The sequence below is a fragment of the Vigna umbellata genome, chromosome 1 (assembly GCF_029865625.1).
Source record: "Vigna umbellata cultivar VRB3 chromosome 1, Vumbellata_1.0, whole genome shotgun sequence".
Taxonomy (NCBI): Eukaryota; Viridiplantae; Streptophyta; class Magnoliopsida; order Fabales; family Fabaceae; genus Vigna; species Vigna umbellata.
Window position 1 is genome coordinate 89,336,502 of NC_142165.1, and position 15,141 is coordinate 89,351,642.

The 15,141-nt window shown below is 43.0% G+C and overlaps 1 protein-coding gene across 1 annotated transcript; it reads right to left on the reverse strand.

Moving 5' to 3' along the window:
* Positions 1 to 434: 434 nt before the first annotated feature.
* On the reverse strand, positions 435 to 13,657 carry LOC124830605 (salicylic acid-binding protein 2-like). Its single transcript, XM_088104661.1, has 3 exons — positions 13,201 to 13,657; positions 964 to 1,089; positions 435 to 886 (listed from the first exon to the last, which is right to left on the reverse strand). The coding sequence occupies exons 1-3, from the start codon at positions 13,576 to 13,578 to the stop codon at positions 602 to 604; spliced, it is 789 nt and encodes a 262-aa protein (XP_087960787.1). The 5' UTR covers positions 13,579 to 13,657; the 3' UTR covers positions 435 to 601.
* Between the last annotated feature and the right edge of the window lie 1,484 nt (positions 13,658 to 15,141).

The window sequence follows — 15,141 nt, forward strand, 5'->3', positions numbered from 1 at the left end:
ATAATGTAAAAATAAAATAATTATAAAAAAAGTAAATTTTTGTATTTAAAAAAAGAATAAAAAAGTAAAAAAATGTAGTGTCAATTTCTGATCATTTGGAAGTTAATCCACAACATTATTGCTCAAAAACACAATTAAATAAAGTCAATTTTATTTTTATCTTTTAAAAAGCCTATTATTAATCCGTTAAAAAAATTAATGGATCGGTGAAATATGAAAAGAATTGAAAATTTTGATGATAAAATACATGATAAAAAAATTTTGAATGGAAAAATTTATATAATGATAACAGTTAACTAAAATATATTTGAGGTTAAATATCATAAAATATATTTTCTCTGTACGAAATAGTATCCTAACATATAACAACAAGATTAACTTTCATCAATTTTAACATAGACTAGTGTTCATCTTTTGCTTTTCACAAATACAAAACTTTATTTCTTCTAGTAGTCATTATTTTTAAACAAGAAATAAAGTGATTAATAATGGAGGGTCAAACATGAATTCTCGAAACAACACACACTAAGAACACAATATAAACATAACTTATTTGAGAAGTTTCAGTCATTCAACAAAAACAGATAAAGTGTGGATGAATTCATGCATATTTAGTAGCTATATGCAGGAGAGAATGAGATAGTTCTTGTGGCTTGCTAATCATAAGCATATGGTCTGCACCTTTGATCTCCAGAACCTCCACATTCATTCCAGCATTTTGAATCATCCAGAGCTGAAAATTCAGTGGAATTTCATTGTCTTCAGTGGAAACAATAAAAACAAGAGGAACTGACCCATATCTCTGCATTGAGAAGTTGGTCTGTTGGGACAAGTCTTCTATAAAGAGGGATCCTGGTCTTAATAAGATCGTCGCCAATTCTATATCCTGCAAAATCCGATCACTATTACAAAACCATGTCACTTGGTTTGGACAATATTAATAAGATTTTTACATCTACTTACCTCAATGGAAGAAGCTTGGTACAGTTTCTCGGACAGGAATTTGGGACCGAACACAATTGTCGTTTTATTTTCACCCTTAGAGAACTCAGTGTCCAACCAATTCGTTCCCAAGGTACTCTCAATCAACTAAAGAAAAAAAACAAAATCACTATAATAAGTTAATATTTCTCACTTTTTAAAAAACTAAATAAATTATAAGATGTAAATGTGGACTCAATCTATTTACAAAATACTAACTTTTCATTTGATTTAGGAAAATGATATTTTGATATAGGTTTTTTTATGTAATAATATATTATATAATAAATAATTCACGGACTTATTATACAACTACTTCGTAATATTATCATCAATATGTCATACCCTCAATACATTATAATAATTTATTTTGCATAAAAAGGCATATTAACATATGTTAATTGAAAAAACATTAGTAAATGACTTTTTTATGACTATATATGCGCGTGAATATTTTGTTGGCTAAAGTTAAAAAATGTTAATAAGTATACTGTACATATAACGATATTTTACTTCAACAAAAAAAAAACATTATCTTTAGTATACTTATTAAAATAATTTGAAACAAATTAGAAAATTTATTACAATGAAACAATTTTGCACTCAAATTACACAAGGGAAAAATATTAACTTTACCTGTCTGGGTAAGTAAAACCACGATAACACGACTTCATGAAGAAATCACACTATGAGAAGACGACATATAGGTCAAACACCTCTTCGATTAGTGTTAAATGAAGAGTGAAAAATAAAAGAATGAACTTAATAAAAGAAATTGAAATTAAACTTTAATTTCAACATTGCCTATATGGACTTGGACAACTAGTCCTTTTATAACCTTCATTCATACAATAAGTATTTTTTTTTTCTTATTTAGACTTGGATAGTATTTAGTTTTCTTGATTACTTACGTTGAATGAGGAGTCATATATGAAATTTAGTCCTATATAAGTAGATAAATAATCATTTGTTACTACCAAGGGTAGGCAACCGATCGTGGAGTGGGTTATTACCGAGGGTAAGCAACCGACTACGGATGGAGTTATTACTGAGGGTGAGTAACCGACCGCAGCTTGTGTGGCTACCGAGGGTAGGCCACCGATCGGGTGGTTGATAACATAACCGATCGGGTAAGCACGAGGAAAGGAGATTGCAGACAGCCGTTAAATGTTCATGAATGCGTGGTTAATGAGGTAACGGTCCTTGTCGAGTATTTAAAGTGAGCATTGAAAGCCATTAAAAGGTAAATTAATGAATAATATTCCCTGTAATTGTATAAATAGAAGTCAAAGGGGAAGGTAAATGTTCTGTTCAATTTTATAATTATAGACTTGCGAGAGCTCATTCTGACTTGAGCGTCAAAGTGTTTGCTGCAGGTCAACCCATTTACACTGATACCGAGCGCAGAGGAGGCAAGAAGAGGAAGACCGATCGGAGGAGGAGGAGTGTTTCTGGACGGAGGTAGCAAGAGTGTTCCCCGGTCCCGTTCAGCAGAAACATTTTGGCGCCCACCGTGGGGCCGAGGGAAGTAGAAGATAACCTTTACGACCATAGGGATGGATCAAGACCCAGCTGCGTTTATACAGGAGATGAGGAGAAGAATGGAGGCTATGCAGGCGAAAATAGAAACTTTGAGGGCTGAGCGTGATGCGGCTAGAGGGGCGCAAGCTAATCGTCCTGCGCGCGCCTTGTCACCAGTGGTGGAGATGTCGGAAACTGATCCGAATTCAGAAGATGGTACGGACCCGATGACTAGAAGTTATGATCAAGAGAGGGAGCAGAGTGAGGTCGAGTCGCATCGGGCTGCTAACCGTCCGGCCACGGCTGGTCGGGTTAGAGCATTGCATCCGTTCACGGCCACAATCATGGCGGAACAGATTCCGGACCGAATGTTCCCAACCTTGGACAAATATGATGGCTCGGGTGATCCGGAAGAGCATTTGAGGTCTTTTGTGGACGCGATGACCGTTTATTCGCCCAGGGAGAATGTATGGTGTAGGGTTTTTTCTTTGTCAATAAAAGGAGAAGCCTTAGCTTGGTTCCACTCACTGAGACCTCGAACCATCAATAGTTTTGCTACTCTAAGGGATATGTTCGAACGACAGTTTTCGGCAGAACGAGCGCGAAATCTGACGTATCTAGAGTTAACTAATATAAAGCAGGAGAAAGGAGAAAGTCTTAGGGCTTTCATGGACAGATTCAACCGAACCGCTCGACAAGTAAAGGGGGTAGGCAAGAAATTTACCATTAGCACTCTGGCAACCGCGCTGAGGCCTTCCCAATTTGCTGACAACCTGTTCGCGGAGCCTCCATTAACTCTAGATGAGTTACAAGAGAGGGCTGCTAGGTTCATAAGGATAGAAGAGATGAGGGCGGTACAGCGAAGGCAGCAAGAGCAAGGGACGAGCGCGGGGCAGGAGAAGAAAGAAGGCAAGAAGCCGTTCGTCCCAAGCGAACGGCCAAAAGGTCAAAAATTTAGAGATGGCCCGAAGGGGGGTAGGTATGAGCGATACACCCCGCTGAACGCACCGAGAGCGAGGGTGCTTGAGGAAGCCCTAAGTGCGGATCTGTTGAAGATGAGACCTTCCAAGTCATCACCAAAGGCAGATGGAACTAAACACTGCACATATCACTTGAACATAGGACATAGCACCGAGGAGTGCACGGTGTTGAAAGATAAGGTGGAGGAATTAATCCGAGCGGGTCATTTAAGGAGATTTGTGAAGGAAGAGAGAGGGACAAGAAGTTCACCCAGGAGGACTCGGGTGGAAAGAAATGATAGAAGAGAGGACCGGCGTCCCGACCGTAGGAGGAGTAGAAGCTGCAGCCATGAGCGATCGCTGCGAGGGACAATAAACACCATCTCGGGTGGATTTGTGTGTGTGTGTGGGGGGGGGGGGGGGGGGGGGGGCGTCCGCGTCCGCGAGGAAGAGAAACTTGCGGGAGCTTAAGAGCGTTCATAGGGTGGATGTGAGAAAGCGACACATGCCGCCAATCACATTCACAGATGAAGATTTTCATGCTCCCGATCCAGATGAAGATGACCCGATGGTGATAACGGCAGTTATTGCTAGGTATAGCGTGGGAAAGGTGTTAGTGGATCAAGGCAGTTCTGTCAACATCTTGTACTGGAAGACATTCCAGTAGATGGGCATATCAGAGGACCTGATCGCCCCATACAACGAACAGATAGTGGGATTTTCGGGGGAGCGTGTGGACACTAGGGGGTATGTGGATCTTAGAACATGCCTGGGGACCGAACGGAGTAAGGAAGTGAAAACCAGGTTCTTACTGGTGGATGCTAACACTTCCTATAATGTGTTGTTGGGACGACCATGTCTCAACGCATTTGGGGTGATCGTCTCCACGCCTCACCTCACACTGAAGTTTCCACTGGACAATGGAAACATCTGTGCCGTTCGGTCGGATCAGAAGATCGCGCGAGAATGCTATATGGCAGGTTTGAAGGTTCAACCATCATCGTCGGGTTCGCGCAGTCGAAGTAGGAGGAGACGATCGGAGGTAGCAATGGCAGACTTAGATCCAAGGATGAATATTGACGATCGTATGGAACCGATGGGGGAGACGAAGCCCTTCCGATTGGGGCCGAAGGAGGAACAAATTACAACCATCGGGAGCAAATTGGAGGAGGACCATGCCAATTTAATTGGCACTTTGTTGAAAGATAACAAAGATTTGTTCGCATGGACTGCAGCTGATATGCCAGGAATCCATCCGAGGGTAATGTCACATAAGATGGCATTGTTCAAGGAAGCCCGACCGGTAGCCCAGAAGAAGAGAAGAATGGGGGAGGAGAAGCGGTCGGCAATAGCAGTGGAGGTGAAGAAGCTGTTGGAGGCTGATTTCATTCGGGAAATCAAGTACACAACGTGGCTGGCGAACGTGGTGATGGTGAAGAAGATGAATGGAAAGTGGAGGATGTGTACCGACTTCACCGACTTAAATAAGGCATGTCCCAAGGACTCTTATCCACTACCAAGTATTGATGCGTTGGTGGATGGAGTGTTAGGGTTTCAAGTGCTAAGTTTCCTGGATGCTTATTCAGGATATAACCAAATCCCAATGTTCCCACTAGACAGCGACAAAACGGCGTTCATCACCGAGCGGGCAAACTATTGCTATGATGTTATGCCGTTCGGGTTGAAAAATACAGGGGCCACCTACCAACGGCTGATGGACATGATATTTGCTGACCAGATTGGTAGGTGTATGGAGGTATATGTGGACGACATGGTGGTGAGAAGTCGTTCGGTAGAAGATCATGTGCGAGATCTGGCAGAGGTTTTCCAGCAAGTTCGCAAGTATGACATGCGCCTCAATCCGGCTAAATGTACGTTCGGGGTACCAGCGGGAAAGTTTTTGGGATTCTTGCTAACAACTAGAGGCATTGATGCGAACCCTGATAAATGCCAAACGATATTGGAAATGAGGAGTCCTCGCAAGTTGAAGGAGGTTCAGAGGTTGGTAGGAAGACTCACCTCCTTATCCAGATTTCTCCCCAAGTTGGCCGAGCGGATAAAACCGATAGTGAGAATCATGAAGAAGAGTTCAGGCACGAATTGGGACGACCAGTGTGAGCAAGCCTTTAACGAGGTAAAGCACATGTTGGTCAGCCCACCGGTCAGGGGGCGACCCGAGGAGGGACGCCCGTTACAGCTATTCTTGGCGGTTTCGGAGGACACGGTCAGCTCGGCATTGGTATAGGAGCAGCCTGAATTCAAATTGGTGTACTTTGTCAGTCGCACATTGCAGCCGACGGAGACTAGGTACAAAAGGGTGGAGAAGATTGCTTTGGCCTTAGTGGTGGCAACAAGACGCTTAAGGCCGTACTTCTAGAGCCATCAGGTAGTAGTGCGAACGGACCACCCGATCGCAAAAATCTTGCACAAACCTGACTTGGTAGGGAGAATAGTAGGATGGTCTGTGGAGTTGTCAGAATTCAGACTCCAATTTGAGTCGAGGGGATCAGTCCGAGGGCAGCATCTGGCTGATTTTGCAGTTGAGTTACAAGAAGAAGAAGGACCTTATGAATGGATCCTTTATGTGGACGGTTCTTCGGAAAAATCTGGTGGAGGAGCAGGCATTGTTTTGGAGGGACCGGACGGCTTTATTGTCGAACAGGCAATTGTCTTTCGGTTCAAGATAAGCAATAATCAAGCTGAGTACGAAGCTGTACTAGCCGGGCTCGAATTGGCCAAAGACTTGGGAGCAGCTTCGGTCAAATGCCGAACAGATTCTCAGTTGGTGGTAGGACAACTGACAGAGAGCTTCCAGACCAAAGATGATCAACTGCTTCGCTATTTCAACAAGGTGAAAGAGTTAGTGAAGCAGTTCAGGACGGTTGAGTTCAAACATGTGCCGAGGGAGCAAAATGCGAGGGCGGACATCTTGTCCAAGCTCGCCAACAGCAAAAGAAAAGATCACTTGTCTTCCGTCATAAGGCAAGTCATGATGAACCCATCGGTGGAGAGCTTGGCCGTTCATGAGATATCCGCTCCGCCTGACTGGAGGAAAGAAATAAGAGAGATTATTCAGAGTTAGGAGGGTGGACTACATGTTCGGGCACAGGAAGCAAAGAAGGTCGCTCGGTATCTAATGATAGGAGAAGACCTTTATAAAAGGGGATTCTCTAGCCCTTTGTTGAAATGCTTATCTACGAAGGAAGCCGAATATGTCATGAGGGAGTTGCATGAGGGAGCGTGCGGCATGCACACAGGACAACGAGCGTTGCGGGCCAAGGTGATACGAGCAGGATATTTCTGGCCGACGGTGGAAAAAGATTGTAAAGTGTTCGTGCAGAAATGTTTGAAGTGTCAAGAACATGGCCAAAACTTCAATCGGCCACCGGAAGAGCTACACAGCTTGATGTCACCGTGGCCGTTCGCGCAGTGGGGAATGGACATTGTCGAACCTTTTCCAATAGGACGAGCGCAGAAGAAGTTCCTGCTGGTGGCCATTGATTACTTCACCAAGTGGGTAGAAGCGGAGCCGCTCGCAACGATCACTACCGCTCGGGTACAGAAGTTCGTATGGACGCTCGTGTGCAGATACGGGATTCCTAAAGTAATAGTCACGGATAACGGGCGGCAATTTATAGACAAGCGTTTGGGAGAATTTTAAAAACGATTGGGAATTAAACATGTGACAAGCTCGGTAGAACATCCTCAAACGAACGGTCAAGTGGAAGCGGCCAATAAGGTCATCGTGGACGAGCTAAAGAAAAGACTTGGGGAAGCCAAGGGCTTATGGGTAGATGAGTTACAGGAGGTCCTGTGGGGGTACCGCTGCACGCCGCATGGTACAACAGGTGAAACCCCATTTAGTCTAACATATGGTGTAGACGCGATGCTGCCGGTGGAAGTAGGGGAGCCCTCCCTACGAAGGAAGATAACCTTGCAGGATAATAATGAGGAAATGCGAGTAGAGTTAGACACTCTAGAGGAACGAAGAGAAGTGGTTATGATCCGAGCGGAGGCTACTAAGCGACTATTGGCAAGACGCTACAACACCAAGGTAAAACCAAGACAATTTGTGGAAGGAGACCTGGTGTGGCGGAAAACAGCAGAAGCCCGGCGGAACCGATCGGCAGGAAAGGTAGCTGATAATTGGGACGGCCCCTTTAGGGTGGTTCAGAATTTGCAAAATGGAGCATACCGTTTGGAGCACCCGACGGGAAGGGCTATACCCAATACGTGGAACGCATCTCATTTAAAATTCTATTTCAGCTAAGAGATTTGTATACACCATTCATTATCAATAATACATTGCTTATTACACAGAATTTGTTATGTTGTACACAGAATTGTGCTACGTCGACAACCGAGCGAGTGAGGCAGTCTCTTCGTGAGCTCTCACCCTGGTCTTCGAGCACGCTCCCCGAGAGCTTCTAAGACCTAGACCGAGCGGGTGAGGCAGTCTCTTCGTGAGCTCTCCTCACCTTGGTCTCAGAGCACGCTCCACGAGAGCTTCTAAGACCTAAACCGAGCGGGTGAGGCAGTCTCTTCGTGAGCTCTCACCTTCGTCTTAGAGCACGCTCCTCAAGAGCTTCTAAGACCTAAACCGAGCGGGTGGGGCAGTCTCTTCGTGAGCTCTCACCTTGGTATTAGAGCACGCTCCCCGAGAGCTTCTAAGACCTAAACCGAGCGGGTGGGGCAGTCTCTTCGTGAGCTCTCACCTTGGTCTTAGAGCACGCTCCCCGAGAGCTTCTAAGACCTAAACCGAGCGGGTGAGGCAGTCTCTTCGTGAGCTCTCACCTTGGTCTTAGAGCACGCTCCTCGAGAGCTTCTAAGACCTAAACCGAGCGGGTGAGGCAGTCTCCTCGTGAGCTCTCACCTTGGTCTTAGAGCACGCTCCCCGAGAGCTTCTAAGACCTAAACCGAGCGGGTGAGGCAGTCTCTTCGTGAGCTCTCACCTTGGTCTTAGAGCACGCTCCCCGAGAGCTTCTAAGACCTAAACCGAGCGGGTGAGGCAGTCTCTTCGTGAGCTCTCACCTTGGTCTTAGAGCACGCTCCCCGAGAGCTTCTAAGACCTAAACCGAGCGGGTGGGGCAGTCTCTTCGTGAGCTCTCACCTTGGTCTTAGAGCACGCTCCCCGAGAGCTTCTAAGACCTAAACCGAGCGGGTGAGGCAGTCTCTTCGTGAGCTCTCACCTTGGTCTTAGAGCACGCTCCTCGAGAGCTTCTAAGACCTAAACCGAGCGGGTGAGGCAGTCTCCTCGTGAGCTCTCACCTTGGTCTTAGAGCACGCTCCCCGAGAGCTTCTAAGACCTAAACCGAGCGGGTGAGGCAGTCTCTTCGTGAGCTCTCACCTTGGTCTTAGAGCACGCTCCCCGAGAGCTTCTAAGACCTAAACCGAGCGGGTGAGGCAGTCTCTTCGTGAGCTCTCACCTTGGTCTTAGAGCACGCTCCCCGAGAGCTTCTAAGACCTAAATCGAGCGGGTGAGGCAGTCACTTTGTGAGCTCTCACCTTGGTCTTAAAGCACGCTCCCCGAGAGCTTCTAAGACCTAAACCGAGCGGGTGAGGCAGTCTCTTCGTGAGCTCTCACCCTGGTTTTAGAGCACGCTCCCCGAGAGCTTCTAAGACCTAAATCGAGCGGGTGAGGTAGTCTCTTCGTGAGCTCTCACCCTGGTCTTGGAGCACGCTCCCTGAGAGCTTCTAAGACCTAAACCGAGCGGTCTTCTTACAAGGAAAACCAAGCAGGAAATGAAAAGCTAAGTACGAGAAGACAATTAAAACAGGAAAATACAAGTACACAAGAACAAAGGTAAAGTGGCAGAAGGAAATTGAATTCTTCATTGATTGCAAAATGTTGTTACAAATACATGTTTCAAGAAATAAAGCCCTAAGTCTAGGCGCTTAGGATTGGCCTGCGGTTTCGCCGGTCTCTCCAATCACCTCGACGGCAGCTTCGACATCCTGGCCGACCGGAGGGCAAGATGGGGGAGCATGGATGGGAACCAACTTGCCGTCCACCACCATCATGCTCACGTCGATACGGGGATCGTCGGTAGGCACTTGGAAAAGAAGGTGGCATTGGGCGAGAGCTTTGTCAAAGCCGAGCACATGCTCGTTCACTACTTCATCACCCAGCAGCTTGACTTCGGCCTCCAACTTAGTTACCCGATCGAGGAGAGAATCCCGTTCGGTAGTCAATGTTGTGTTGGAAGCAGTGGCCTTCTGAAAGTCCAGCTGGACATCATCCAGAGACCGTTGCATGCGGCGCTGAGTAGCACGAGCTTCGGTCAACAGTGTGCTGGCTTTCTTCTTATCCTCTTCTGCCATCCGTTCGGTTTCGGCTAGCCGAAGAGTAAGGTCCTGGTTGGCCTTAACAGTAGACTCGAGCTTCTCTTGGAGTGATTGAAGCTCGGCGGAAGCAGAAGCTTTCTTATGGGCAGCATAGGCCTGACATAAGGCCGCCCGTGCCGTCAGCTCCAGAGACATGTTGGAGGCCTCTTCCTCGGTCATCCCACTGACCAGGGCCTTGTCCTCGGCAAAATGGTCGAAGCGGAGATGTTTGGCCACCCAGGAGGTGGGACTTAGCAGACTGGGGAGAGGAGGCCCGTCGGGCAAACTCCTCTTACATGAATGGACTCCGCAGAGGTGTCCCAAACGGCTTTTCGTTTCCCTTTCTTCTTAGGGGGGGACTTGGAAGGAGCTGGATTGGTAACAGTCTCGCCCGGAGGTGGAGGAATAGAAACCTGAGGCACTGAATGAGGAGCGACAGGTCCGGTGGTGGTGGACGGGGCGTGGGAAGAACTCCCGCTCGGTTTTCTCACATCGCCCCCTCGTTGAGCGAACAGGCGGGCGAAAGTGCTACCCTTGGACAGATCCATCTGCGCTAAATAATCTGCAAAGACAAACGAAAACTTAGATAAGTTCAAAGGGTTGCTCGGTAAAGGGCGGCCAAAAGTAGCTTACCGAACACATTAGAAGGCATGTTCTTGTTACCAAGAAACCCGATCATAACACGACACGAGGATTTGGGGGGTAGCTGACAAAGCTGATTGATTAAATCGAGGTCCTTGGTACTCATCTGCGGCTTTGGCCAGGAGAGGACCTTCCGAGGGTCTCGGGTCCAGTAATGAGGAAACTTGGCATCCCGGGTGGGGCCGGGGTTGCAAAAACTTTCATATCCAGCCTCCGTCGGCACGACTTTAAAAAAGTGATTTTTAAAGTCTTTGTAGGAGCTGTTGTAGAGAGTCAACAGGTGCTTATTCCCGACCGTCCGCAGGGATACCCACGGTTTGGTCGGGTGTGGTTGCACGTGGAAGAAAAAGAGGAAAGCCGGGGGAGTCGGCTTAAGCGCCAAGCCAGTGCAGATAGCAGAAAATGCTTGCATGAAGGCCCACCCGTTCGGATGAAGTTGAGTAGGGGCCAAGTTGAGGGTTTTCAATACACCCATCTGAAAGTCAGTGAAGGGCAAGAGAACCTTCAGATCTTTAAATAGAGTGGCGTAAACATAGAAGAAGTCAGAGCGGTAGTTCTCCCGACCGTGGTAGAAGCGCTCGGTCCTCTGACAGATAGCAAGCTTGAACTGTCTCGCGTCATTAGCATTCTTGACCAGACAGGTATGGGTGACCAGATTCCGGAATGCGTCACGATTGTAGAAGGAGGAAGGAATCTGTCTAACTTCGTCAGGCACCTAGTCATAACTGGGGATAAGAGGCCAATCTCGGGGCTTCCCGTCCCAAGCGCCGGTGGAGTCTACATGGATGGCGACTTCTTTAGGGGCATCACTATCCACCAGAAGATCGGAGGAGTTCCCGGAGGGCGAAGCCCTAGCACCATGACTGGCAACGACGGCTATGGAGGTCGACAGACTGGCATTCTCTTCATCAGCGTACCCCTTCCCCTCGTTGCCGGAGAGATCAGACGACATGATTACCTGAGAGAAAACGGAAGGAGCAGAGAGATTCGGAGGAGAAGAAGAGGCTGGCGACGGCAAGAAGATTAGAGACAGTAAAAATTAGGGTGAAAAGAAGGATATTTATACTTAGGTTAAAACCGACTCAATGGATAAATCTAGAACGTCAAAGGTCGCGAGATCTGACGGTTCAGGAGATGTGACGTTTCGGTGATGGGAGGATCTGACGGTTTAGGGGGGGAAGACACTTTGTTTTTTCACATTTCCCGCCTAAATGTTACGGGCGAGACTTTTCAGTTCCCACCAGAACACATGGTCAAATTTCATTAAACGGAAAGGAAGGTCGGGCGGAGGTCACTTCAAAACCGTACGCAAAGTACTTTGCTAGGGCTTGGGGGGCTTGTGTTACTACCAAGGGTAGGCAACCGATCGTGGAGTGGGTTATTACCGAGGGTAAGCAGCCGACCACGAATGGAGTTATTACTGAGGGTGAGTAACCGACCGCAGCTTGTGTGGCTACCGAGGGTAGGCCACCGATCGGGTGGTTGATAACATAACCGATCGGGTAAGCACGAGGAAAGAAGATTGCAGACAGCCGTTAAATGTTCATGAATGCGTGGTTAATGAGGTAACGGTCCTTGTCGAGTATTTAAAGTGAGCATTGAAAGCCATTAAAAGGTAAATTAATGAATAATATTCCCTGTAATTGTATAAATAGAAGTCAAAGGGGAAGGTAAATGTTCTGTTCAATTTTATAATTATAGACTTGCGAGAGCCCATTCTGACTTGAGCGTCGGACTGTTTGCTGCAGGTCAACCCATTTACACTGATACCGAGCGCAGAGGAGGCAAGAAGAGGAAGACCGATCGGAGGAGGAGGAGTGTTTCCGGACGGAGGTAGCAAGAGTGTTCCCCGGTCCCGTTCAGCAGAAACATTTATGTTACTATGGGCTCATAGCCGACCGATCGGTAAACATTTATCTGTGTCTTCCTTTCATATGTCACTTCTCTGGAGCTATGAAAAGCCTTAAATTGGATAAGGTAAAATGAATATCTGTACTTGATTGTATGAAAGGAAGACACAGAGATATAGGAAAAATGACTACTTTGACACAAATTTTTTCTATGTTTGGATTCAATTGACACTTTTACACCACGTGAGGACGACAATGAAACTTTTACACCACGTGAGGACGACAATGAAACTTTTTTAAAAATGAAGATGAATTTGACACAATTCAACCAAACTGGGGACAAAGGAAGCAATTAAACCAAAAAGAAATAACGAGCACATTATCTTATTAACAGAAGAATCAATCAGTAAAAATACTAACAAAAAAAATACTTAAATAGAAATAAAATTAATTTTAGACACTTAATAAAATAAATATAAATAAATATTTATAATAAAAATGAAATTAAAATTATCCAAATTTCTAAAATACTTGAAATATAATTACTTGGAAGCAAATATTTGGTTTAGTTCGAGTGTCCATGCTTTATTTATTTTAATATGTTGAGTGACATTTATTTACTGCACCCACTGGAACAAGGCAGTAAACAAGGCAGGTTTGAAAGAGTAAAAGTAAACTATGATTGAAGAGAGTTGGTCTTCTGACTCCTAACCAGACCTACTTAAAACCGATTCTTTTGGGTTTAATGGCGGGTTAAATGAGTTCATAGGAGTTAGAAGCATGTCGCATATGAATAACATAGCAGAACTATTCCTTAACAAATACAACATTATCAACCATATAAACTAAGCATTGCATTTGGTCTGGAGAAACAAAAGATAGAAAATATGTATGAATTATTGCAAAGAAGCTGAGAAACTAACCTTTTCCAAGACATAGGATGGCTTGTGTTGAGTGTCTGGAATTACTGCAGTTACGAAAACACCAACGGCTACCTTTTCTGGGAACTTGTCCATGGCAAGGGCGATGTTGAGCCCTCCAAGACTGTGACCTACTAAAATGACCTTCTCATTTGGGGGAAGTGAGGCCAATAGCTGCAACAAAGGTTGAGAATACTGTGAGAAAGTATGAACATGTTCAATTTTGTGAATGTCGGTGCCAGAAGCTGCAAGGTCCAGCACCGAGACCTTGTGGCCTGCAGATTCCAAGCGTGGCTTCAGCTTATACCAAACCCAAGCTCCATAGCAAGCCCCATGCACCAGAACATAGTGCTTCCTGTCTATACACTTTTCTGAACTCATTATCTTTTCTTGTTCACTACTTTCTATCCCTTCTCTTATTTTTAGACACTGAAAAGGGTAGAGGCTACTCTCTCCTCGAGTAGCTGAATTATTGGCTTTCAACGGTCGAGTTACATCTTTTACTTATTATTATTATACCTGGCAAAAGCACAGTCCATGTTGTATATTTCTTTTTTCAACTTTTCAAAAGTATTTGGAATTATTATTAAATATTTCAATTAAATAATAAATAACAACATTTTTAATTGATTCTTTGAATAGTTCAATATATAAAATATTAAAATATAAAAATTAAATAAGGTTTTACGTCCTTTATTTTAAGCCAACAACAATAACCTTGTTAGACTTTTTAAATTGTGTTTCAGATTAATATTAGAGTTTGAATTTGTGAAAACTCTCTGAATAATTCAAATATTATTCTAAAATGCATTTGACATATAATTTTTTTTTAACACAATTAGATTAAAAAATTAAATTAAAAATATTATATTTATTTATTTATTTTTAAAGTTTGAGAATTTAATTGTATCAAAAATTTGAGACATAAAAAAAAATTCAATTTCATTAAAAAAAATTTAAAAGACTAAAAACATATTTAATTTTTACAAAAATTATAGTAAAATAAACTATTTTTAAAGTTAAAAAAAGTACGCTTACAACAGTCATAATTGATACATATAAAATATCAAGAGTGATAATGGTTTCACACACATCCTCGTTGTCAATACAATTAAATATTTCAATTAAATAATAAATAAAATAATTCTTAATCGATTCTTTAAACAGTAATAAGGTTTTGATTTTAAACTTAATTTTTTTGACTAGGTTAAAATAGTTAAAAGTGATCAAAATATATCTGGTGTGAATTGGAAGTTTTTTTATTTCTTTTAAATTTTAAAAAATTTATCTAAATAATGTCAAGTATTAGTGTTACGTGTTATATTTTATATTTAATTTGGTTTTTATATTTATTATTTTAATTTAATTTAGTTTTAATTATTTAAAAAATGAGTAATTTTATTATTTTTTAAATTAAAATTTAATTTAATTTTTATATAAATGTTATACTGATATTTTTATTAAATATTTTTATAATTATTTGATTTAAGTTTGATTTTTATTAGATGTAAAAAATATGGTTAGAGTTAGTTTAAAATAATGAAGATTTTTTCTTTTAATTTTAAACAAACTCCAATACTATTTTTTTTAACTTTACATCAATATAATAGTTAAATTTTAATAAAAATATTAATATAATATTTAATAAAAATTCAATTTAGTATAAAAAATAATTTTAATTTTAATTTGGAGGAAGACAAAATTATTCATTTTAAAATAAGAAAATCAAAACTAAATTAAATAAAAATAACATAGACTAAATGAAATATAAAACACTAAAACGTAACATCCTGACATTGATATTGTCATGTGATACTAGTAACTTAACACTTGAACAAATTTTATTTTAAATTAAGAAAAAAATAACAAAATGATATCCATGTACTGTTACCTATTATTGAAACCACATTAGAGAAAACAACTAAATTAACAAAAGTTAATTAA

Bases quoted from the DNA above. Each gene is read 5' to 3' on its own strand.
- LOC124830605 (XM_088104661.1), bottom strand. From the start codon at position 13,578: ATGAGTTCAGAAAAGTGTATAGACAGGAAGCACTATGTTCTGGTGCAT. The intron at 1,090-13,200 runs GTTAGTTTCTCA...TTTTTTCTTTAG, and splicing joins CATCCTATGTCTTGGAAAAG to TTGATTGAGAGTACCTTGGG. The intron at 887-963 runs GTAAGTAGATGT...CGGATTTTGCAG, and splicing joins ACCAAGCTTCTTCCATTGAG to GATATAGAATTGGCGACGAT.